Source organism: Protomyctophum bolini (assembly GCF_963924005.1).
Source record: "Protomyctophum bolini genome assembly, chromosome: 14".
Taxonomy (NCBI): Eukaryota; Metazoa; Chordata; class Actinopteri; order Myctophiformes; family Myctophidae; genus Protomyctophum; species Protomyctophum bolini.
Window position 1 is genome coordinate 20943817 of NC_137875.1, and position 26016 is coordinate 20969832.

The 26016-nt window shown below is 44.0% G+C and overlaps 1 protein-coding gene across 1 annotated transcript in view; it reads right to left on the reverse strand.

Moving 5' to 3' along the window:
- The window catches only part of slx4ip (SLX4 interacting protein), a 53766-nt gene continuing 27750 nt past the window's right edge, over nucleotides 1-26016 (reverse strand). The window contains exons 5-8 of the mRNA XM_080782624.1: nucleotides 21997-22074; nucleotides 20627-20715; nucleotides 1535-1641; nucleotides 1-1423 (exon numbers count right to left, since the gene is read on the reverse strand). Coding sequence (XP_080638750.1) covers nucleotides 568-1423; nucleotides 1535-1641; nucleotides 20627-20715; nucleotides 21997-22074 — 1130 coding nt within the window. The 3' untranslated portion in view covers nucleotides 1-567. The remainder of the gene's footprint in view (nucleotides 1424-1534; nucleotides 1642-20626; nucleotides 20716-21996; nucleotides 22075-26016) is intronic.

Below are 26016 nucleotides of genomic sequence, written 5' to 3' on the forward strand. Positions count from 1 at the left end.
TAAATCTGGAAACGGGAATCAATCACACGCTAGAGCTTCAGCAGGGAAACTGGACTGTGTTCAGACCCGTAGGAGCCAGTGTTTCAGGCTAAAAGCCATGACGTACTGCATGGCTCCTGCCTGTCTGAAATCCCCAATCTTTAACACAAAACCAAATCTAAACTCCAATTAAAGGTTTTTGACTTACATTTGCGAGCCTCTCTTGACCACCACTACTTATGGGTGGAGGCAAAAATCTGTTTCAACTATTTGACAAAGCATAACTGAAGCACTCATGTATCAATTGACACAATATGTTAAGCATTTGATCTGTGCATGACGTGTGTGTGTGTGTGTGTGTGTGTGTGTGTGTGTGTGTGTGTGTGTGTGTAGTGCACGCGTTGTATTATACAGTGTGTTGGAGGAAGAGAGATTGCAGTGAAGTGTGGATAAGTGTGTACCAGTGTACGCTTAGCTGGAAATGCAATTCTGTGGAGGAGACTGCACCGGGTAAACATCTAGCCTGACACAATATCATCTCTATCTCCATGGCGTCAGGCATCTTTACTGTTAGCTCGTCTCTCCCCCTCAGGACCTCTTCAGCCGTCGTAATCTAGAGGTTCTGGGCACATTTTCACTCCCCTCCTCTCTGCCTGTGGATCTGGAACTAATAGAGGCTGAGGATGCAGGCTTGACAGATAGGCCCCTCAGACTTGCGGCCAGCCTGTTTTGGTTTGTCTGCTCCGTGTTATTGCTTGTGAGGGGGAGCCTCTGGGCCCGTTTCCCTGGAGTAAGCAGCTCCACTTCCAGTGTGGTTTCGTTGCACTCGGAGACTGGGAAAGCCTTGGACTGTGCCTTGGCTTCGGCTTTGACCAGAGGAAGAGGTGGCGAAGGAAGAGGGTCATGCTTGGATGTTTGCGCCGAGGAGGAGGATTCGAGAGCGTGCGCTTGCACCGTGAGCTCACTGGCGGTGGAGATCGGAAGTCGTCCAAGACACGCCCTCTTGGCCCTCGGAGGACGAGGGTCTTCCCCGGCAATACTGGGCTTGCACCTCTCACTCTCACTGGTTCCCTGACTGGGTTTGCGCCGAGGGGAAACCGCCGAGGCCTGACTGAGGTTCACGGAGCCTGGAAGCCCGTTCCCAGCTTGCTGGGCGGCGGGGGTCAGGCCGGCGGGGGTCAGGCCGGCGGGGGTCAGGCCGGGATCCCCCGTGTCAACCTGGGCTGTGGACCGAGGCAAACATGGCGACGTGGCCTGACGCACTGGGAGGGGCACCAACTCTCCGGGAAGGGGATCTGGGTTTCGGGAGCTGGAGATGATCTCTCCAGGGCATGTGAATTCCTCTCCAGAGCTGAGCTTCTGTCTCTGGTCTCTTTGGTTTAAACAGTCTTGCTGTCTTAGACTGGAACCAGTGAGCTCTTGCTGGACACTGGCTTTTTTGGCTCTGAAAAAAAAGGGGGGGGGGGGGTTGACAGGATAGTAGGGCATGAACAGATACATGAGCATCCTCTCTGACTGGCGGGGTTGGAAAAGTTCTGCATTAGATCATACGTACATCTTTTGAAGCGCACTTCTCTTTGTTTTCGTGGTGCTGTTCAACAGCTCTTGGGTTTCTCCCGTTCTGGAAAAATATTCCGATCTGCTTTGTTCATTCAACTCGGTCTAGAGAGGATAAACACAGAATCAGTGTAAACAAAAAATATTATCCCTGGCTTCCCCTGGAAAGGTTTGGCTCACCAACAGACAGTTGTCATCATCACACACAACAGAGAGGCAGATTATATCCACTAAAATGTAATAACCTGCTGGACTGCAAATACTGGATGACACCAACACATAAATTAGCACAATCAGATATAAAATGTGGTATGCACTATGCAGTCGAGTTTAAATAAACGCGTCCTCTTTTCATTCCAATGCATTTCATACAGAGCTCTGGCTTGGATTGTACTCTTGCTGATTAAGGCTGTCTCAGTCCTGTCTGCATATTTACAGCTATTGAACTATGACTATAGCACATTACTGTATGTTTGCTATCATGGCTAAAGAGACACTTAGTAACACCCCAGCTGGCACAAAGCATTAAACCTTCACATGACTAATACTGTGTAGGGGGGGGGGGGGGGGGGGAGAAGAAGGGAAAAAAAGAAAAGCAAAAACGCTTCAAAGCCGCTGTGAAAATAATCACCAGACCGTTACACTATGATGTGCATTTCATAGTCTCCACTCTGAGGCGTGGACTGATACTTGCAGCCTGAGGCAGAATTGCTAAGCTGTGAAACCATGTTGACAAGTTAAAACAGCGATTTAAGAAGGTTAATTAATAGGAAGATGTATGGAACCTTCACTGCAGGAGTGCTGCGCTAAAACAAGGCAAGGGAAAACATAACATAACGTTTAGAGGATAGATGACTTAAGGAGACAGGGGGTAATAAATTCAAGCAATAATTCATAGCAGGCCATGCCCTGTTCCTATTTTTACATTTTACAGTAGGCATGGCATTATAGGTGAAAACATTTGCACACACACACACACACACACACACACACACACACACACACACACACACACACACACACACACACGGTTCAGGGTTTCAAAGTTCAAGGTCTCTTTGTTACTATAGGGTCAAATTAAAACGAGCCCAAAAGAAGCAACTGGGCCACAAGCCACATGACTACACACAGGGGGTCCCCAGCAAAATGAGGTGTGTGTGCGTGCGTGCATAATCTAGGTTAGGTTTATGTGTATAATATGTTTGTAAGTCATGGATGTAAACTTATGCAGAATATCGTTCATTATGAACAGTTAAAAGCTCACAACTGCTTTTGTCATCTTGAAAAGAAATATTTGGAATATTGTTGAATCATAAATACTAAGGGTGTCCCTGGCACAAGATATTTTCAGATGGGGCTCTGTGGACAAAAACATTAATTTTGCGGTCCTCGACATGAAAAAGTAAGAGAACCAAGAACATAAACAACATTAGGAACAAGCCCAAATAAGCAATTACTCTTTAGAAACAAGCCCCAAAAACCTCAACCCGCTTACCAATATTTACAAGCAACTTTGCAGAAAAACATGCCCAAAGTTGCATATAAGCGTACTTGGCAATACTGGCTGCAGTGGGGACAGAGGGAGTACTAACCTTTTCCGATTTTCACGATTGTGATGTGTTGTGAGGTTGTAGAAATTATATTTTCACTATTTGTTGTATATAAATAAATAAATTACACCCATGTATCACCGTACATCAGCATGACGTAAAATAAACACTGTCTATTTGCCATACACTGATGTAAAATGCCGCCGAAATAGAGGGGGCCACACCCACGGAGAGGACCCCAAGCTCCGAGGGGACCGGGGACAGGTATCCACCATCTGGACAGCGGCCCGACCCAGGATGAAGAACGAGCACCCTCCAGCAGCACAGACTCTGAGAAGTCACATGGCAGGGCAGAGCAGTGAGTCTGGACCCCTTTGTCGAGTTTCCCCCGAGGCGGCCCCACCCACGGAGATCTCTGCCATTCGGCAGAAGGCAGAAAAAGCAACAAAAAAATAATAATAAAAAAAACTATGCCTAACCTCACGAAAACTATGCCTAAACCTAACCTGTAAAACAAGCGCTCCCTCAGCGACCATCGACTCCCAGGCTCATCAAAAAAGACTCTCCCGTTATTTACAATAGCTGAGTTGAACAGTCACACCCTTGCCTGGGAAGCCACAGTCTTGGATGTTTGTCTGTTTTTTTTCTCTCTTGTACTCCCTTGCTCAAGGGTCGTACCTTCATTAGTTGTTGAGGCAGAGTAGAATGAATCTTCTTTCCACATCCATATTGTTTGCAGCCTGTCAGGCAACTGTCGGCTTAGTGGTCGGAACTTGTTTCATTAATTATTGAGCTACTACTTTAAGGATGTGTCTATTCACCTCAGCCATTGTAAATAACAGTGTTATTAGTCAACTTGCTCGGTTAAATAAGGGTTAAAAGTTCAATATACACACATACTTTGAAGTCCTCCCTTTCAATATCAGTGATGGGCAAGAAACTCTCTGAGGCAGAACGAGGGCAGAGAAAGAGATTGGATGTCACCAACGTGTGCCTTCAACGGGCCACTAATGAAGGTTAATTGTGGGTCCCTTCCTTGGCTGCACCAGAACAGACCATGGACTTATGAGAGGACAAGCCAGGCTGGGGGAAATTGAGCAGAACTTAAAGGTTGAGAGCCTGTCAATCTAAACAAAACTAATTGCATCAAGAAAGTGGCTTTGGTTTAGGGATGGTTGCCTAGTCAGACTAGTTTCACAAGAATGGCCAGTGTATAAATGACCATACCGGTGGTCTTTCATGTTTAGTCTATTGACTACAACTATACTTACTGACGAACATTTTCCAAAGCATATAGTTTGTTTGATTTATGAGGAAGGTGTTGGATTCCATTCATTCCAGTACGGTATGAAAATCAACTTGCAGATTTGAAACTAACATAAGATCCGACAAGGGGAACTTTGTGGCATCTTGATTTTTGGTCAGTTACAGAATCAATGTAATCGAATTAATTTACAAGAGCCAACATTGACACAATTATTCAGGTATGTTCATTATCATCTTAAAGAAACGTGGGGGGGAATCATTGGCATCTACTGTATGTTTATGGACGAAACTGTGAATAGACAATGGCATGCCATACACAGTCGACCATAGACGGAGCAAATTACGGTATTGATGCCGGTATGGTCCTCTAAGATTAACAACATTCTAATAAAATGAGCCAAAACCAACAGTTTACAAAGACAGCTGTTACTTAAGCTCTCTACCAGGGTGGGAAATTAATACCAGCCAACAGCTAAATGAGAGTACATCTTTGGTTCTGGCTGGGAAGACCGTTTACTCTGTCAGGTAGAGACTGGTTGGCAGACAACCTGTCTTCAGCCTATTATTGCGCAAACAAAAGTTTAAAATCAAATCAATATGCTTTTAAAAAGGTCACTTGCACATTTCCACTTTATATAAACTTTTATTATTAACTGATTAACCGTTTTAATTTGATTGCTTTGCACCGTCTCAATGTCATTTCATGTGTCGATTGCTGTAGTCTTACTTTGTATATCGTAGATTTTATGGTGCTTGTGCAACTAGAGCACTGGAGTTAAGTTAATTTCCCTGTGTGGGATAATAAATCTGAAGTCTGATTTGTTGGTAAAAAAAAACTAAAGAAAAAACACATTTTGAATCCACAGCAAGCACACACGATAGTTTCTTTCCAGGGACCAGGGACATTATAATATTAAGAATAATATTTGTATAGCGCCTTTCATGACACAAGAATGCAGCACAAAGTGCTTTACCTGGCAGAAAAACAAGAAAAAAACCCAGTAAAATATCATCAATCAAGCAATCACCCGGGACGCTCTCATCATCATACATCATCTCATTCCGGCCAATCACAATCACTTCAATGTTTGTGTTTACACAAACGCTCAAAGCTGGCCATTAATAATCAATGGCATTTAAGGTTTGTGTTGGGACAATGTTTGTGTTTACACAAACCCTCAAAGGTGGACATAACAGAATAACGTCAAGACAATAAAACAATATCAAAGAGCATAAAACCCCCTATAAGACCGTACATACATAAAAAAGCAGTGGTTAAGTGTAAAGACCACGGTGCTGCATAGTGGCCTCGGTACCACTCAGTGTCAACATGGCATAGTAAACAGGATGATGGCTTCAGAAAGACACATGATGGACTAAAGCAAAATAAATTCTCACGACTGATAATGTTTGCATGGCTAAATCCTATAATCTCAGATCTGTAAAACAAATATGAAAAGCCCCCAACCCCCCTTCCTGTTCCTGCTGTAGTCCTACTACATGTACTGCCAACCAGGTGCAGAAGTCATAGACATAGGCTGAGGTTTTAAACCTATGCTTTTATACTAAAGTATGGAATATCCAAGAGTATTAAGATTTTATGGAAAATGCTTCAGAATGTGTTGCTATTTTGACCACTACAAATGCTTAAAAAAACATGAAAACAGCCGAAGCTTGTAGATAATAGGCTATTTTCGCTGCACAAAATACTTCCATAGAAGACATGCCGGCTTCTATATCGACTTAAATCAATGGTGGTGACTGAGTACTTTAATCCATGAAGACACCTGGGGGGAGGGGGGGACATGAATTGGGGGCAGATTAAAAATATATAAATGATTGTTTTAAAATGTATATTCAAATTCAATGCATAAGAATGTTGTGCCAGTTTAACCATTTCAATGGAGGAAAAAAGAATCACAACCGTGGGAAGTGAGATACGATCTTATCATCGTACGTCATCAATCATCTCAGTCCAGGCCAATCAGAATTTGCATCCTCACCTTCGTCTTCAATGTTTGTGTTTACACAAACACTCAAAATTGTCCATTTATTGTCAATGGCAATTTAATGTTTGTGTAGGACAAAGTTTGTGTTAGCACATACACCAAAAGCTGGACATAGGAGGGAAGGGGCTATCGCCCACCATTTTAAGCCATTTCACAATGGTTGGATGGGGGGGGGGGGCAGCCAGAGGCCCAAACTCTGCACTAAAGCCTAATTTATATACTTCATAGTACAACGGTACCGCTTGCCGAAAAGAAAGTCAGATGGAGCATAAATTAAGCTTAAGAGAAGACAAGCAACGTGACAAGACACTAAAGAATGAGAGAGAAGAGAAAAAAAACACACACACATGGGAGAAGATATTCAGGAAAGAAAGAGAGTGAGACAGACAGACAAAAGAGGAGGTTCCCCCTCCAAGTCACATCCCCTGACCTCAGCAGTCTCTTCAACATGCCCACAAACACAAGAATCCACACACAGGAAGTTCTCCACAAGCTGCCCTTTGTGTGGAGAGATGGAGTCATGTCAGAGTGTGGGCTGGGGATCTGTCTCTGTGCTCCTTCGTACCCATAACCATGGGTTGCTGGGGTTTCTCACACACAAACACATTCACACACACAAGCAAATTGCACAGCCACACATGCGTGCACGAGCGCGGGCGCGCGCACACACAAACAACAATTCTGAGAAAGATGTGGGTGTGATCATTTGCATTGTAATGCCTTGATATGTATTCTCGACTGTTTAATATGAATAAAAAAGAAACTCTTTGAACATGAACTTGAAAGAAAAGCCAACAGGCAGCAGCTAATGGGAGGTTTCCTCGGGGGAAAGTTTGGTTGTGGCGATGTGATGTCTTTCTGTTCCTGTAGGCACAACATCAGAGCAAGACGTGGAGGGGACCAAAGCAAAAATGAATGGAGAGATACAGAGGAAAGAGGAAAAAGATGGGAAGGAGGAGGGTTAGAGAGAGAGAGAGAGAGAGAGAGAGTAACTTTACTGGATGGGGGAATGCAAAAAGATGTCAGAGCGAGATAGGGAAGGAGAGAGAGAGGGCGACATGGTTTACAAGTAATTATAACAAGTTATGTGGATTACACGGTAAGTAGTGTGTGGGAACTGGGGTGGGCTAATCTTGTACGCAGTGATGAAACCGCCAATGGCTGGAGAGTGTCCATGACGGGTGGGGGGTGATTGGGGGCGATGGTGGTAAATAAAAACCTCTAGCCACCCCCACCACCTCTCCCTCAGCAACAGGGATTTAAACTCCCCCCACCCCAACGCCAGCCAGTCTGCTCGCCCCCACACAGAGCTGCAAAACAGCTCTCGTGATGCAACATGTTGAGTAGACTAACATTAGCCTCCCCGGCTCCGGAGCCCGGCCTCCAAACAGTGGTGGTTGGAAGACGTTTTTTTTTCTTTCTTTTTTTTTTTGGTAAAAGTAGCAATATCACAATGTAGAAATACTCTGCTAAAATTAAAAGTTCTGTATTCAAATTGTCACAAAAGTACAAAAGTGTTGCCATCGAAAATTATATGTAAATATATGTACTCACTACAATCTGAGAACCCATCTAAAAGAATAAAGGAAAAACAGCACCCTCATTTCCTTTGAATTATTACATTTTTGAGGGCTCCTAAATTCAGCTATTAGTGTAGATTTGCGTCTTACACAAACCCATTGACAAGGAATGGAGAATTTACGTCAAATGTGGACGAGCAAATCGGTTATTTTGATGGAGATACAGCAGCCATTTAATCTGTTACTAGATATACTGGAAAGATAGCATGTGACAGATTGCATATCGTCACTATCGGGCACAAACCTTATTTTTTTGTACAAAACCGTTTCTTTTCAGGAAGTCTGTCTAGCATCAAATGCTGGATGAGTGAGAACTTTCTCAAGCTAAATGAGTTTAAGACACAAGTTCTCATAATCGGTTCTAGTGATCAGAAATAATCAATAATAAGCAGACTTGGCAACCTGACTGTAGAAAGTAACAGTAGAGTAAAGAACTTGGGGGTCATTATTGATTTTTAATTTAATTTTAATTCACACATTAATCATGTTACCAAGATTGCCTTTTTTTACCTTAGAAATATTGAACGAATCAGAGCCTATTTGTCATTGGACGATGCAAAAACGCTAATCCACACCTTTGTTTTTTCTTGGCTTGATTACTGCAATGCACTTTATTCTGGACTGGCTAAGAAAACAACTGACAGATTACAACTTGTCCAAAATGCAGCACTCTGACCCTTTTGTATAAATTGACTTGAATTCACTTGATGTGAATGCTCTGATGAAGGCTGCATAGCCGAAACGCGTTAGCGTTACTTTTTGGTGTGTGCCAATAAAGAAATGGAAATGTGAGTACCTTGTCCCCCGCTTGTTTAATTTTTGGATGTGCTACCTTATTGGAATTTTTAATTCCTATTTTTTGATGTATACTTGATTTGGGTTTGGCACTCCACTGAAAGCCATTGCTGATGCGCAACCTCTTTTTCTCATCCAAAATGCAGCAGTCAGAGTTATAACTAAAACTAGGATGAGAGAACATATTACTCCGGTTTTAGCTCCACTGCACTTGTTTCCGGTTGTTTTTAGGATTGATTTTAAAATAATTGAGAGAGAGAGAGAGAGAGAGAGAGAGAGAGAGGGGGGGGCAGGGGGTTGCACCACTCAGTTCACACGGGTGTGATTTTTTTGTTATTCATGTCCTCACTATATTGCATTACTGCTATTATTTATTAATGTTTATGCCTTGCTTTTCTTTTCTTTCTTTCTCCATTGCTCTGTAAAGCACTTTGAGCTGCATTTCATGTCATGAAAGGTAGGAGAAAACTTTCGCACACCTATAAATTAAGCGTATGCACAGGTGCGTAGGCCAGTGGACATCAATGAAAGCAGTAAGGTACACCCGCACACTGTGTATTTGCTCGGTACATGAGTATTGTCTTATTTAATGAAGCAACGTTTCGGTCCCTGCAGACCTTCCTCAGACCTGAGGAAGGTCCGGAGGTACCGAAACGTTGTAAAAGAAATGTTGTAAAAGAAATGTTCCTGCTAAATCGGTGCTTAAGTACTTGAGTAAATGTACGTGGTTACTTTCCACTACTGCCTCCAAACAAACACCACTGCCACAGGAGCTGCAACAGACTGCACATCTGGAAGTGAGATTATAAAGATAAGCGGGCGAAAGAGAGAGGAGGGACAATAAATCTAATGGCTTTAAAGGATACAATGACCTATTCCTATAGTGTGCCCCGATTACCCTGCTGAGGCTGGACACAAACTTCAAAAGGATAGTTAGCTGAGATTGAACAAAGTACGGTGGTAAAGTGGTTCGTCTGTGCACAAGATAAGATAGGATCAGAGATGGCAAGAGTTTGGCTCTGTCAAGGAAGCTAAGTAGGGAGGTAGTATTTTTAGGACTGTCTTATTACAGTAGAGAAAGCAAAGGATACATCCTGATTAGGTTCCTTGATTCAGCGATATTTAAGAGAGACATCAGATGGTGCCTTGGTATGATATCCTGACAAGACTGCGCAGCAAATCCGGCGACTCTTACTGGTTATCTGGTTATGTGAATCGTTTATTTAATTTTAACTTCCTGAGTTTCTTTTCTTCAGCTTCTTCTTCAAAGTGAGTTTTGGTAGGTTTGTCAACTTTGTTTGTTGTGCAGTCAGTTCATATTTTGTGTGAAAGGTTTGATATTTAAGACACACAAAGCTATCTTTCTAGTTTCTAGGTTGTCAAAAATCATGTAACCTGAACAAAACAGGTACATCCTGTTTTGTAACTAGTAGGTACGATTGGCTTATGATGTATCCTTTCAAAAGAGCCCATGTTGTGAAGGCCTGTTTAAAGTGTGATGAACCCCCCCAGCTTTGTTTCCTCCCCACCCACTCAATAGTTAAAAAATGCAGTGAAATTCAAGTTGAGAGAGCAGCGGTGGGAGAGTGAGGAGTATCATCACTTCCATATCTGTATTCTGTATGGTGAGCATATGGATACTGGTGTCATTCAGTCATCACAGGCGATGCACACTTTACACTTTGTACCAGTAGTGGCAATATTGCTCACCCTCTAGGCCATGAAGGATTATTTATTGCACACTTGCACATGACTGGTAAAAGTAAATTAAACTAAAACCAAAAGATCCATTTGTTTAATGGTGTTGTCCTTGAGTGACTCCTTAACCGGGTCTTTTTTTAGGGAAGTAACACATGCAGTAATTAAATACCTTTAGTTTTTTTGCACAACCTGTCCCATAAACAAGACACAAGCTGCCTACATGTGTTAAAGCTTTGACACAACAAGCTGACATCGGCTGAAAAACCGTCCTCGAGTGCAACTGCCTGGATCCCTGCATGTACCGATGGCATTAATCGGCCATTATTGGTCGCTGTTCACCTGACTAAGCATGTTGAATTGGCAGTGGGCGTAGTCGTTGAGGAGAAAGCACTGTTTGGCTGTTCGGCCTGCAAAGCGGAACATGAGAAGCGGAACGGAAGTTAACAGCAATCCTATAAAACAGAGGGCTTACAGGGCACAATATTGACATCAACAAAACGCCAGTGGCAGTTACAAGTACACATAATTTAGTCTCAATGTGTGAACATGCTCAGATTGGTTTTTGTCTTCCCATAATGTTTGATTCCGGTTTTCTATATGGATTATGAATACAGCTTACCTCCTGCATGGAGTAATTTCCTCTCATTCAGCCACAGAATAGAACATACAAGTCCACCATCAGCAGACTGTCAGTTACAGTCCTTGCAGTGTGTTTCAGCGCAACCTTTAGAAAATATATATATAATTCATAATTCACTTTATCTGATTGCGTGACTGTTTGCCTTTCAATATGTAGGGAAGACATTCTTTTAAAATGTATGGTATGAGGTAGCACAGAATAGTTACGTTTAAATAGGCCTAGATAAGATACATTGCCGTCAACGAGAATCAGCCCCAGCAACTGAAATGGTAGTCCTACTGGGATTTCAACAGTGTGGAGATTTAAGCTAACCACATCTTCAGTGCAGCAAGGTCAACAAACAAGCATGGGTTTATACAGCTATCCATTACAATGAGAACGTTTCTGGATCCACCCAGATTACATGTGTATGGATCAAGAGTTGTCCTGATGCAATTTTTTTAAGTACAAGTATTTAAATTGTAGTACTCGCCGATACCGAGTACCGATATGAGTACTTTTTATTTTCGTTGAGTAACCACTTATTTTTCCCCCTTTTTCCACAATTTAATTTCATTGTCATGCATACACTTGTCAATTGTCATTTATGCTTGTAGATCGGCTGTTTTTGGCAATTTGCTGCAGTGTTGGGGCAGAATTACTGCCGTTGTATTATTTCAGCCTAGTGTCAATTGGATGTTTTGGTACTCGGGTCAGAGTACCGAGTACGAGTACTTGAGGGTGGTATCGGCCCGAGTAACAGATACCAGTATCGGGACAACTCTACAAGACAAGCCACTGTCCACAACTGTTGACCTCCCTCCTGCTTGGTACTGTACTGTACAAGTACTCGGGTATGGAGGCCGGGTACACAGGTGCATATCATAATCATATGCTTGTCATAACAGACAAGAACATGGTCCGTCTGGGTGGGGAGCAGATAAGCAGAGTCCTGGGACAGAGCTGCCGCTGACTTGTTGCAAGCTTTGTACCAGAGAGCAGAGTGAACCAAATGGTAGTACCACCGACAGTGTGGGGAGGGAGTTGACAGAGAACATGTCATGAAAGGTGCTACTGGTGTGCCTCGCCCTTGGTTGGTAGTATACAGTACAACACAACACTTCTGTGAACTGTCCAAGATGGCGGTTTTGATTTCTTTGCCGCTAGCAAACATGTTAGACAGCCGGATGCCACGGCGAGGTTGCTCTCGTTGGCACTTGATAAAGCTTTAGCTTGCACTGATTACCAACACCTAAGCAATGCCCAGATGATTATTTGTTTATAACTTAACTAATAGCATTATTTAGTCACAAAGACAATGAGAAAATAGTATTTGGCCAACCGTGATAGCCATGTGTCAGTGGCACTTTAGCTTGCTTGGTCAGCTAGTCGTATCATCCCCAGGGAGGATAACAGTTATCAGCCCTAGGACCGATTTCAGTTATCTCTGTCCTTTTATCACTCCCCAACAGGGAAAAAGAAAGGTTTGTGTATGTGATAAAACAGGTTATTCTCATACCATACGCATGCGTGTGCAATAGCAATATCATAGAAAAGCCAGTAGACACATAAACACAGGTCTATACAGCTGCCAAAGCTGCAATCAATTACAGTTTGTCATCAGAACAGGACCAAACTGGGAGCGATCTTGTTTGATTTAGGATTTGCTTGCTGTGCTGGTTTCTTGCCTAACAAATACAGTACTGTACAAGATTGATGAGATGCTGTCTTGTGAGAATAGCCATTACACTGTTGTCACACCATAATGACTTATATTTTATACGCATTTATAGCTCTCAGTTTAAGAATCTGAATAAAAGGAACTTTTCTTTCCCCTGGATAACCCTTGGACGACATTTTAATGCGAAGACCGAGTACACAAAATCCTGGATTTGGCACCGTGAGCCAACAGCACTAGTATCAACATCAGGGACCATTGTAGCTTTGCCTCCCCGGGAGATGATCTTGAAACTAATCTAGTATACAAATTCCACCGTCTCCACTTGCCCTCAAAACATTCACCTTCATCTCCACTCGCTCTCACAGAGGAAACATGCCCCGTTTGTCTAAGCTAACCACATATTCAATGCAGCAAAGTCAACAAACAAGCATGGGCATATACAGCTATAAAAAGGACAGTGCTTTTTTTTAATCCCTTACAATGAGAATGTTTCTGGATCCGCCCTGATTACATCTGTATGGATCATCAAGACAAGCCATCGACTGTTGACCTCACGCTCCTGTTTGTACAACAAGGAGTACACCATTGGTTATTTGGTTCTCAAACTTTGTCATGTCAAGGACCCCCAAATGTCAAGGACATTTATCAGCCTACGGACCCCCATTTGTACGGCTCTAGCAGTGATTCTAAACCGCTTTCATTTCAAGGACGCCCAGTTTGACACGCATTAAAGGGATAGTTCAGATTTATTTTAAACTTAAGCTGTATACAATGAACTACCATTTATATAGTGGTTGCAACTGTATTAATTGATTGCCCGAGCCCTGTGGTGGGAGTTCTGCTCTGGATTGGTGAAATATTAAGTAGTTCCGGTTATTTTGTGGGGGGCACAGGGGGCCACGCATTAAAAGTAAATTATGTCACAAAACTAGCGTCATTTGTATTGTTGACATATTTCTACCATGCAACTTTGGTTCATTTTTGACCCCTCTATCACAAAGAACTATGATTCGCCCAAAAAGTAGTTCCATGTGATCAAAGGTTCAAAGTTGAACGAAAGCTGCCCTAATATTTTAGAAATAGGTCAACAATGCAAATGACGCTAGTTTTCTGGATTCATTTACATTCACCAAAACTGATGCCCCCCTGTCAAAAACAGCTAAAATCCCTAAAACGAAAGAAAGCAGCAAATGAAAAAAAATGAACACACATCTTTTACTTTCTCTAATAACAACCTAAAACATGAACCTTGGTTGAAAAAATACTAAAGTTGTCCTTTAAGTTCCAAAATTGTGAACTACCCCTTTAAGCTATGGGCACCTATTCAGTCCGTTTGGTTCCATTTGTACACCCTGGAACTCCCTCAAGGACCCCTGGGGGTCCCTGGACCCCACTTTGAGAACGACTGGCGTGCACGATAGCACAGGATCACTTCCTGCATATCAACAAAAGAACATTCTGACACTGCATGAGTTAAGAGGAGGGGGGCATAAATCACACTGTCATACATAATATGTACAGCGATGATATTATCGTTACTGTCCGGCGTAAACCTTGTATATCCAAAACCATGTAGTTATGTAGTCACAAGTTCTTGTTAATACTTTTCACTGGTTAAAAAATGTCTAAAACCCACAAACACGTCCTTGTATTGGGCATGTCATTGAATTATTCAAAGTTTTCAAAAATGTTCAAAAATAGCAGATCTACAAGCTCAAAAAGCATCACACTAGGACACCTTGTGAGCTGGCAGACGAGGCTATCTTTGCTACTTTTGCAGGTCACTGTCATACGACAAAGTATAAACACGGGGGATTCACTTTATGGAAGAAAAAAATGAAGAAGAAAAACAAAACATAAAAAGATGAAACATGGAGATACAAACTTTCTGCCCGACAGCGACAATGTACATACAACAGACAAGCTAACGTGGTCAGCCTGGGTGGAGAGCAGATAAGCAGACACACAGAGTGCTTTTTCTCAGAGAGAGCTGCCGCTGGCTTGTTGAGAGCTGTGGAGAACAGAGGCGTGCTGAGGTCATGAGTAAACACACGGGCCCTTCCAGAGCTCAGGAGAAAGGGGGGAGGGGCGGGGGGACTCTGGAAACACATCTGTGCTCTGCCTTTGATCCAACCTTCTGCAGCGCAGCAGGCCACTCACCTCAACTGCCCACTCTCTCTCTCTCCCCGACTAGAAAACAAACAGGCCGTACGGTCTGAGCCTCTCTCTGGCTCCTCCTTCCTGACTGTCCTCCCCTCGGTTGCTGGTGCTGACTCACGATGGGAGCATGCCTTTATAAACTGACTTGTAATCCTCAAATGTCAGGGGAAATAAAGACGAACATGACGAGGGCACATGGTTTGCGAGGACTTGTCTCTCTTGTTTCGTGATTCCCACAGTCCCGTTGCAAACGTCACAGCCATTGTGTGACTTGGGTTTTTAAAGAGCCTTGCCCCGACCAGAGCAACAGTTGCTGGCTACACTACAGTATTGGAGGTAACTGAGGCTCTTTTCCTCAGCCCATGGTTCAGGATATGACTAATCAGTGTGCACGTTTCTTGAGAGACATACAGCACACCAGAGTGTGGGAGTGTGATGCTGGCTTACACTGGACATAAAACCCCCGATCATGACGTCACTTTAGTTCCCTCACAACATAACCCCCTGACCTCAGGAGAAGTGCTAATTTAGTGAGTCTATATTTCCACTGTGGTCAAGCAGTCTTTGTTCAGCAAATCGCACACTTTCAAACTAAACAAAAGAGTTCAGAACGTCCCTGCGTACTGGGAAACATGTGGCATTTTTCAGGCCCAGCGGCCTCATGCTGTCAAAGTCTGTGGTCTGAAAGACCCCCTCGTAAACATATGACTATTTCACACACTCCAATGGCCCCATTATCGTTTGGAGGGCAACATTATTCCTTTATATAGGTTGTGACTCATTCTGCAAAAAAAAAGAAAAAATCTCCCTTTTAATTTTGATTTATAACTTTCCTGGCTACAGTGTGGCAAAAAAAAGAATCCCTGACAAATTTGAAGTGAGTGACGAGGTAAACAAATAATTGTTTTTGTCATGTGAAAGAAATGTCAGCCTTGCCGTCTGGTATCTTTCCCTTAAAAACCACTCTCAAGGTTGGGTTGGCGAGAATGCTACCGCAGGACTCCCACCCTCCAATTCCCTCTGCTTGTACTGTATGAGCCCAGAGAACCACATCCTGAGGAGAGGAACGCAATCGACAGCAATGCCTCCTTGAACTGGAAAATTGGTTACACAATCTGAACTTTTCACTGACGACTGCGCAGCTCCACTAAAAATATTACAATCGCCGCTTTCATTGGGAGCCAACGTGTGCAGAGTACAGAGACATTTCAAAGGGGAAACAATAGCAAAAAAGCCCCCATAGAAAAACAGTGGGCCACTGATCATGGGATGTGATGGGAGAGATGTCTTGTGCTTGATGTCAGTGCCAAGGTGAGGAGGCTCCACCACGATTTCCCAGCATGCTCTGGGGAGAACTGATTAGGTTGAACTGAACACTGACTGGACGAACGATGTTCGCCTGTAAACGTGAAAGGACAAGAATCACAGTGTTTGGTCTTATGACATGGGCAAAAGTGCAACACGATGTGCACAGCATGGGCTCTTAAAGGGAAATACCCACACAGCTCTGAATTCCCAGACTGAGTCCAATCAATCATGGCACATGATTTCTGATTGCACACAGCTGAAGTCTCCCCAGTGAACCCAGGCAAGAATGAACTATAAAGTGAAGACGAATGCTGTTCACAATTTCATAAATTTTGACAGGGTAGTATGAATGATCTATGCTGCAGACCTTGTGCCAGTCGAACATAAAGACACTGCACCGAGACCGTAAAACATACTGTACACTGTTTATGTCTGCAGTGGCATGCTTTTCCAAACCGGATGTTGAGCCTGTCAGAATTCCATTCTTCATTTCAACAGGCCAATACTGGTGTTTTCCCTGACATGCAATTTGCAGCAATGATTTCGGTATAATCACGCTGTGACTTCCCAAAAGCTCTCTAAACTTTAAGCTTTACAACCATCCTGTCTTTGCATTTTAAAAATATGACAGACTAGCAAAAAATGCGCAGCTGAGCAGGCTTGGCAGGATGTGTCGCTCTGCGAGGATGTAACTGTATCTCCAACATTAGGGGGGAGAAAATGTGCACATTTATTACAATAAATATGCAATAAATGTGCAATTGTGCACATGTATTGTAGTTTTAGATATTTAACATTATTCAACTGTCTGTTAAAGCAGTTTCTACCTGTAAGCCTGTAAAGCCCATGTCCATGTGGTAGATAGGCAATCATATTTTATACAAACTGATATTTGAATTAAAGGTTCTATAACATGAAATTCAACTTTTACATTTTTGAGCTCCCCATCTCCTGTGTGTTTTCTATCCCCACAAATACGCAATTTTGAACAATCAGGCTCTCTCATCATAATGGGCTTTCATGGAAATTACTCTCAGGAACAGCTCAACTTATTAGGTCATATGCGTGATGTCATCAGTATCGCCCTACTTAGTATAATTCCTCCCCCTCTTCAGTCCCAAATTTGTATTCCCACTTGGTTTACAATGTCCACCATTGTTGCTGATACGTCATCAGCCAGCGCCACTCTGTCCATGCTTCTCACTGTTGACAAAAATAGCGCCGTTCGAGACTTGAGAGTGAAAACCTACGTAAACAATTCAGTAGTACAAAAACAATGATGGCTGTGTGGGGTGAGTTTAGTGAATGATAAGGGAACGTTGCAAGACAACAGCAGTAGCTGCGCAGTGCGCATTGATACGATGTCAAACTGGTGTTTTTCCTCAACCCGTGCTGCACAGTTCAAAGCTACTGCCGGATGTTATTGTTCGTTAAACCGGAAGTGACGTCGCCAGATTCGCTCTATTCGGTCAAAATCGGCATAATGGTGACGTTACCGTGACCATCAGGACTGAGTGTCTAATACTATAGTCTTTCCCCGTGAAAATGAGATATAGTGTGTATATCACGGATTTTTCTATTGGCATTAAAATTATGAATAAAAAATATGAATAGAAGGCACTGAAAAGCTGCTATTGGGAGTGGCAGTCCATGAAGTCTGGCATGGAGCCCATGGTCTTATGGGCCTTCTACAGTGGTACCACAAAGAGCATCCTTGCCAGCTGTATCACAGCCTGGCATGAGGACTGCACTGCCTGACCTCAACCGCAAAGCACTGCAGAGGGTCAAGCGGATAATATCCATTCGGGATGGCCGTTGTGTCTGCAAAGCCCGTAGGATTATCAAAGAGTCTAGCCACCCCAGCCATGGACTGATTTCAATGCTACCACACGTGGCAAGTAGTTCTGCATGCATCCACAAGCCAAATGCTAGGCAGCAGCTACTTCCAGGCTCCGCAGGCAATCAGGCTTTTGAACAAAACCAAGAACAGTAAGTTCTGAAAAAGTGGCAGGCAGTCAGGTTATGAACGATTTACACTATAGGCATGTTACTACGCAGAGTGTGCACGCACGCACGCACGCACGCATGCACGCATACACCCACCCACACACACACACACACAGCGCTGAGGCCGCTAGAGCTCAGCACCATTCAAGTTATGTACTGATGGGGACAGAATCGTAAAGGGACCCCCACACACACACACTAGGCAGTGCCAACACGAGCACTATTTTCCACCACGGAGGAAAGCCATTCCCCTGGAATGTGATGCATGACTAGGGGGTGAAGCAATTGGAAGGGGGCGTCCCAAGCTGAGGGGGGGCGTCACCATTTTACTCAAACCACACTCGTGGGATCAACTCGGTTTGGCCCCTCCCCTTTCTTAGTCGACTTCCTCCTGCACGTGCTTCTGTGTTTATTCCTTCTAACAACAGCACTACATGTTTAGGGCAGTGGTGCTCTGGTCTGGAGTGGAGAGGTTATGTACAATAAAGATATAGGCCTGTTTGCCTCTGATGTCGTTTCCGAGTTCCTTCTTTAGTGTTTGAGAAAGCCACCATTTTCAGCATCTTCAAGCACCTCAAAGTGTGCTATGATTAATGTACATACTGTAACTGTTACATACATGTAAACAAAATGTAAACAAACCTATTAGAGCTCCATTAGAGTGAAAACCGTTTAAAAAATAATTTGATCTGTTGGCTATATTGTTCTATAAAGAGGTGAGCCGATCACATTGAGAAACTCCTCCTGAGGTCTCCTTTGTTTTTTTTATCGTTTCTTTTAATCGGTGGGGCTACCTGTGTTTACATTTTGTACTGATTGGGCCTTGAATGTGATATACCAGCAATATAAAAAATAAATAAAGGCATTTGGAAACATCTTAAATTTTGTGGAGAAGAAATAAAAGAAAGGTAAGGTTTTCATTTCAACTCTGAGAGTGTACAAGTTTAACCAAATATAACTGTGAGGGTCCATTTGGTTAGATTTGCACACTCTCAGAGTTAAATGGTTCACCGTGCAGGGGCTTTTGTTTCAGCTGCAGTAGCTTGGTGTCAGTGAAAGACTCCCATTGTAAGAGAGGGTGACCCTACAGCTTTGGGAGAGAGTGACCCTACAGCTTTACTCTCAGGGTAAGAGAGGTTGACCCTACAGCTTTGGGAGAGGGTGACCCTACAGCTTTGGGAGAGGGTGACCCTACAGCTTTGGGAGAGGGTGACCCTACAGCTTTGGGAGAGGGTGACCCTACAGCTTTAAGAGAGGGTGACCCTACAGCTTTAAGAGAGGGTGACCCTACAGCTTTAAGAGAGGGTGACCCTACAGCTTTGGGAGAGGGTGACCCTACAGCTTTAAGAGAGGGTGACCCTACAGCTTTAAGAGAGGGTGACCCTACAGCTTTAAGAGAGGGTGACCCTACAGCTTTAAGAGAGGGTGACCCTACAGCTTTAAGAGAGGGTGACCCTACAGCTTTAAGAGAGGGTGACCCTACAGCTTTAAGAGAGGGTGACCCTACAGCTTTAAGAGAGGGTGACCCTACAGCTTTAAGAGAGGGTGACCCTACAGCTTTAAGAGAGGGTGACCCTACAGCTTTAAGAGAGGGTGACCCTACAGCTTTAAGAGAGGGTGACCCTACAGCTTTAAGAGAGGGTGACCCTACAGCTTTACTCTCAGGGTAAGAGAGGGTGACCCTACAGCTTTGGGAGAGGGTGACCCTACAGCTTTGGGAGAGGGTGACCCTACAGCTTTAAGAGAGGGTGACCCTACAGCTTTACTCTCAGGGTAAGAGAGGGTGACCCTACAGCTTTGGGAGAGGGTGACCCTACAGCTTTGGGAGAGGGTGACCCTACAGCTTTAAGAGAGGGTGACCCTACAGCTTTGGGACAAATGCTAGCCCCTCTCTTTAGAGAGAGTGACCCTACAGCTTTGGGACAAATGCTAGCCCCTCTCTTTAGAGAGAGTGACCCTACAGCTTTGGGACAAATGCTAGCCCCTCTCTTTAGAGAGGGTGACCCTACAGCTTTGGGACAAATGCTAGCCCCTCTCTTTAGAGAGAGTGACCCTACAGCTTTGGGACAAATGCTAGCCCCTCTCTTTAGAGAGAGTGACCCTACAGCTTTGGGACAAATGCTAGCCCCTCTCTTTAGAGAGGGTGACCCTACAGCTTTGGGACAAATGCTAGCCCCTCTCTTTAGAGAGAGTGACCCTACAGCTTTGGGACAAATGCTAGCCCCTCTCTTTCCCATCGCTATAGACCTGGAGCCCGGCCCCCGGCAGGTCTTGGGGCCACCTTATGTCAACAGGGCCATATACAGTGAGAGCACAATTTTGGCAACGCATCCCTATAATAACACACAGACCCGTGCAGGGTTTTTTTGCCAGGCGACTGGAGGAGGAAATAGGGGAGTATAAACAGCACTCACCGCGGCCGGGCTCGGGTTTCCATGGTGTGCTGAGGCATCCTCTGGACAGCTTACGCACACAACATAGCGTTCAGGAAACACACGCAACTCTGGAGCAGGCAGAAGAACAACATGGAGGAGACCATGCTAGTTAAATAATGTGGGATCGCGTTGGGCGCGGAGACAAACTCAAGACATAGGGAATTGTGGTGGAGGTTAGTAAGGCCATCAACAAGCTCAAAGTATTTACTAGGCCTCAAGCCCGAGAGAAAATGACAGTTTATACATGATTGCCTGTCTTTATGAGCCACGTGAACAGCATGAAATATTACATCAATAATGGTTCTCAGGGAGCAATCTGGAGGTTTTATCTGCATAACTCTTACAGTACATTAAACTATGGTACCGTACAACGCAGCCTAATAATCACTGGCTCCAAATGAACTGATCTCATATGAACCCCTCAAACAGACTTGAGTTAAGTAGCCTAGTTGGCAACCTATCAGATTGAGATTTTATAGCAATTGTGATTTTCTTGCACAAAACCAGTTTAATGTTTAATCCATTGCAACTAATCCAGCTGTAACTAATTTAAGGCTTATTATAGATTCCTTTCAGCCACTTAAGCCTGTTTTATACTTTGTCGTATGATGCCGTTGCACAGCTCACAAACCTGATGCATTGGAAGCTCATAGGAGCTTCGCTAGTTCTGAAATGTTTGGAAATGACATGACCAAATTAGGAATGCCAGGTTGAAAGTGGTTATTTTCCAGCTTCCTGAAGATTTCGGACACATTATTTCTGTATTTCTTTGTTCCGTCACATAACTTCTAGAGATTTTTAAAACACATTTTAGAATTCGATTAGAATTCTAAGTGAACAAAGTGCACGGCTCACACAGCCCTCTAAATGCTGCCACCTTTGACCTTTGGGTGCCTAGTTCTAATTTGATGTGTAATGGAGCTGCCGAGTGAAGCCGTCATCCCAGCCCACAGCCTTAACATCCAGGTCCCCGGGGAACAGATATTAACTTTACTGACGGGAAGTAGCCCATGTTGGTCCCATGAAAAGGTGACCACGGGTCACAGCCACTAGATGGGGCATAGCGATAGATTCTCGGTGGCCCTCCACAGACAGTCCTCCAGTCTTTCTCTCCCACTCCCAGTAGCCTCTCTGGGGAACCACTTAACGGCTGCCTGCTCCCAACGACACCCAGAGCAGGTAGGAACAGGGGCATTAAAACTAGTGAGGGGAAGAAACGTCAACAATCATACCGCAAGAGATGACTTGCCGTTTTCTGTGGGAAATCTGGGTAAGTGTGATCTGCTGCGATGGTTCTTATTCAGTGAACTGACAAAAGTGATTTATTGAAGTCTCAAAAGGTTACACACCCCCGTACTGCTGCTTGACGACACACCTGAGATGTTGATGCCGCTTCACGAAATTGGCCACGACGTCGAAGCCGTTTCCTGTTAAAAGAAAAAGAAAGATATAAGACTATAGCTAGAAACATGCATGTGTAGCTTGCACTAAAAAAAATACATTCACTTAAATCTTCTGTGATGTGGGGCTGCACATCGGTTTAATCATGTTGAACTTGGCATCATTAGAAGGAGATCATAGATCTGAAAGCTCACAACACGTCTGGATGCGGTGCGTTATGAGCTTGTAGTTTGGCAATTGTTTTAATGAAGTGGTTAATTTATAAAATTGCCCTAGTGGCTCAACCAGTTAGAAAATGAAGTTGAAGTTCTGAAGTAATGGAAATTTAACTCTTAAGGTCCCTGCACACTGCTGCGTTTTTCGGATTTATAGCAGCGTGTTTCCGCCGTTTTTTTCTGAAAAAGTCTGCCAGTCTGCAAGGACCTTTACTGTATTTACAACAGTCTGCAAGGACCTTTACTGTATTTACAACAGTCTGCAAGGACCTTTACTGTATTTACAACAGTCTGCAAGGACCTTTACTGTATTTACAACAGTCTGCAAGGACCTTTACTGTATTTACAACAGTCTGCAAGGACCTTTACTGTATTTACAAAGAGTCTGCAAGGACCTTTACTGTATTTACAACAGTCTGCAAGGACCTTTACTGTATTTACAAAGCAGGAAAGGCAATATTATTTAGAATATTGTATGGGACAATTAGTTCCTCATGGGAGACGGTTGAGGTTCATGCATGATGTGCGGTGGGGTGCCGTTTGTTTTCACAGAGAGACAGAGAGAGAGATCCTCTGATAGCGTGCGTTCAATTCACCACGATGACAGAGCACGGCTCCTCTTGGGATGTGGATGTATAGTCAGGAAGCCAAGGCAGCGAGATAAAGTGATGCCCAGTGTAAATAGGATCTGCTTCAGTGAACAGCCATGTGCGGGTGATGAGTTCTGTGGTGCGGCTCGACATCAAGTGCAGAGTACTTGGCTTGACAAGCCGCTAATGCAGAACCGTAAATCATGGAAAATGACAAGAAAATGTGAAAATGCCTAGGCGTCTTCACCTTTGGATCTGTCTCCATGGCACCCAGGGGCACAAAGTCCATTAATGCAGTGAAAACTTGATTTGGCTGCAAAACAGCATCAACCTGTCCTCCTTGTTTTGGGCATGACTTGAATAGATCAGAAATAGCCGATCTACAAGCTCAACATTGTTTACTGGCCATTTGTGTTATTCATCACAACAAAGTAGTAGTAGTAGTCAATTAAAATGTCTGCTCATCAGAAGCTCACCTGTTGGTCTCGTAGCACCAGTCTGTGTCCAAGTGTCCCTTAGCAATTCACCCATTAAGAACTGAGGCCAATTCTACAAATGCCTTCTTAACCCCCATGAGCATCTGAGCAGCCATCAGCTGGGTGAAGCAGACAACAGTCATTTCCCCTGCGGGACTGTAATAAGGTAATCAAATCAAATCAAATCACACACACCTGTGGCTCAACCAGTTGGTGCATCAATTACAACATCCCTGGTTTGAATCCAACCTCAAGACCTATAGGTTGCATGACATGTCATCCCTTATCCTTTGCCCTGTTCAAATGATGCCCATTTCAGCAGGACATCAGCTATGCTGCTGTTGTACCGATGTGCCAAAGGTTAAATCCAGTTGCAGAAGACCTCCTGGACTCACACTGTATTAGATAGCGTAACGGATTCATCCCACCCACACTGTGCAGCATTCCTCATTCAGAGATTAAGAACTGGGCTTTAACCACATGAACCCCAGCGTCTCTACGCTGGGGGGTGCCAACATTCAGCGAACACAGATCTATGAGAGCGTGTAGCGCGTCTGTTTTCAGCACAGAGATTTGGTGTAGACTGGGGGGGGGGGGGGGGGGGGGGGGGGTCCCGACTCCCTAGTACAGTTCCCTGGGGTACTTAATTTAACGGACTGCTCAGCCTGGCACAAGCAGGGAGACGGTCGATCGGTGTCCTTGGCCTTCGCTCTGTTTGTCATTATCCATGGAATGCAAGATGCGCCGGACAAAGACACAGGCCTGTTGCCTAATCTGGGAGGAATTTGTTGACTAGAAGTGGGGGTCTGAGTAACACGCCATGGAGTCTTCTCTGTAAACAAGACAACAGTCCTGGGAAGTGGAGCGCCAGCACATCCCCTGTGTCCCGTCATACAGTCCAGTGTTCTATAGTCCAGGGGTTCACATCCCCTGTGTCCCATCATACAGTCCAGTGTTCTATAGTCCAGGGGTTCACATCCCCTGTGTCCCATCATACAGTCCAGTGTTCTATAGTCCAGGGGTTCACATCCCCTGTGTCCCATCATACAGTCCAGTGTTCTATAGTCCAGGGGTTCACATCCCCTGTGTCCCATCATACAGTCCAGTGTTCTATAGTCCAGGGGTTCACATCCCCTGTGTCCCATCATACAGTCCAGTGTTCTATAGTCCAGGGGTTCACATCCCCTGTGTCCCATCATACAGTCCAGTGTTCTATAGTCCAGGGGTTCACATCCCCTGTTTCCCATCATACAGTCCAGTGTTCTATAGTCCAGGGGTTCACATCCCCTGTGTCCCGTCATACAGTCCAGTGTTCTATAGTCCAGGGGTTCACATCCCCTGTGTCCCGTCATACAGTCCAGTGTTCTATAGTCCAGGGGTTCACATCCCGTGTCCCATCATACAGTCCAGTGTTCTATAGTCCAGGGGTTCACATCCCCTGTGTCCCATCATACAGTCCAGTGTTCTATAGTCCAGGGGGGTCCTCAGCGTTTTTGGCTGGGGACCCCCGGAAATGCTTTGGCCATGTAGTCTCGCGACCCCCGCCCTTCCCCCCTTCCCCACCCCCAATACAAACTGACTGCAAAAATAACCTTAATAATAGAGAAAATATATCATAAATGAATACAGATCTAAACTTTAAAGATTTTTCAAAAAGTGTACAGTATTTGTTACGATCAATCTGTGGACACGCCCACCAGTTCATTAAGTATGCCTGGTTTGCCTGCTGGGTGGTGATGGGTGGTGATCCACCATGAACTGAAGCCGCACCCACAGCTGTTGTTGTATGATAAAGGGAGAGGGGTTAGGGGAGGGGCTGATAGTGTGATGTCACTATATTACTGTTTATTTCATTGGCCCGTTTGACTGTCAAGGGTTCAGCCTCCAGGAAGAAAACCCTAAATACAAAGTTAATACACCATTGCACATAAAAACGACTCCAGGGTGTCAGTACTGTCATCTCATAGACACATGAAAAACTGGAAAAATACATTGTGGCACTCCATCTTTAAGGAACGTTTATGCATGTACTATGTAAACTCTTCATTTCCATTTCCCAGCCATTCGGGCTGATATGAAGACTCTAAATTAAAACCTTAAGAAGCAACTAGGCTTGGTCAGTATATCGTTTACAGTGATTTCCACAAGATTGAAATATTTCTGATATATCACAATAGCAGATTTAGGGTGATGTTCAGAACACATATTATTGAAATAAAATGTACTGTACAGTACACGATATAACATTATCTTAAAAAAGGAGACATGGCCTAGGCCAGGGCTGTACAACTGGCGGCCTTAAGAGAGAAAGTTACAGGTATGATGTGTGCGATATATAAAGTGCTAGATTATCATAATGAGAGTAATCCTAAATTATATTCTATCATTATTCAAGAGCGTTTGGAGAGAAATGAGTGTGTGTGTGTGTGTGTGTGTGTGTGTGTGTGTGTGTGTGTGTGTGTGTGTGTGTGTGTGTGTGTGTGTGTGTGTGTGTGTGTGTATGTGTGTTTTCAGCTAGTGCTCGTTGACACTCGTTCTGTCAAATAGGTCTATTCTAAGGTATAGCATATACTTGTATAGACATACATCACCCTGTGCTCATACTGTGCACAAATGTATTAGCCTACATAAACCTTTGTGTTTGAACACAAAATGCATTTGTAGAATCCAAAAAAAATCACGCTTCG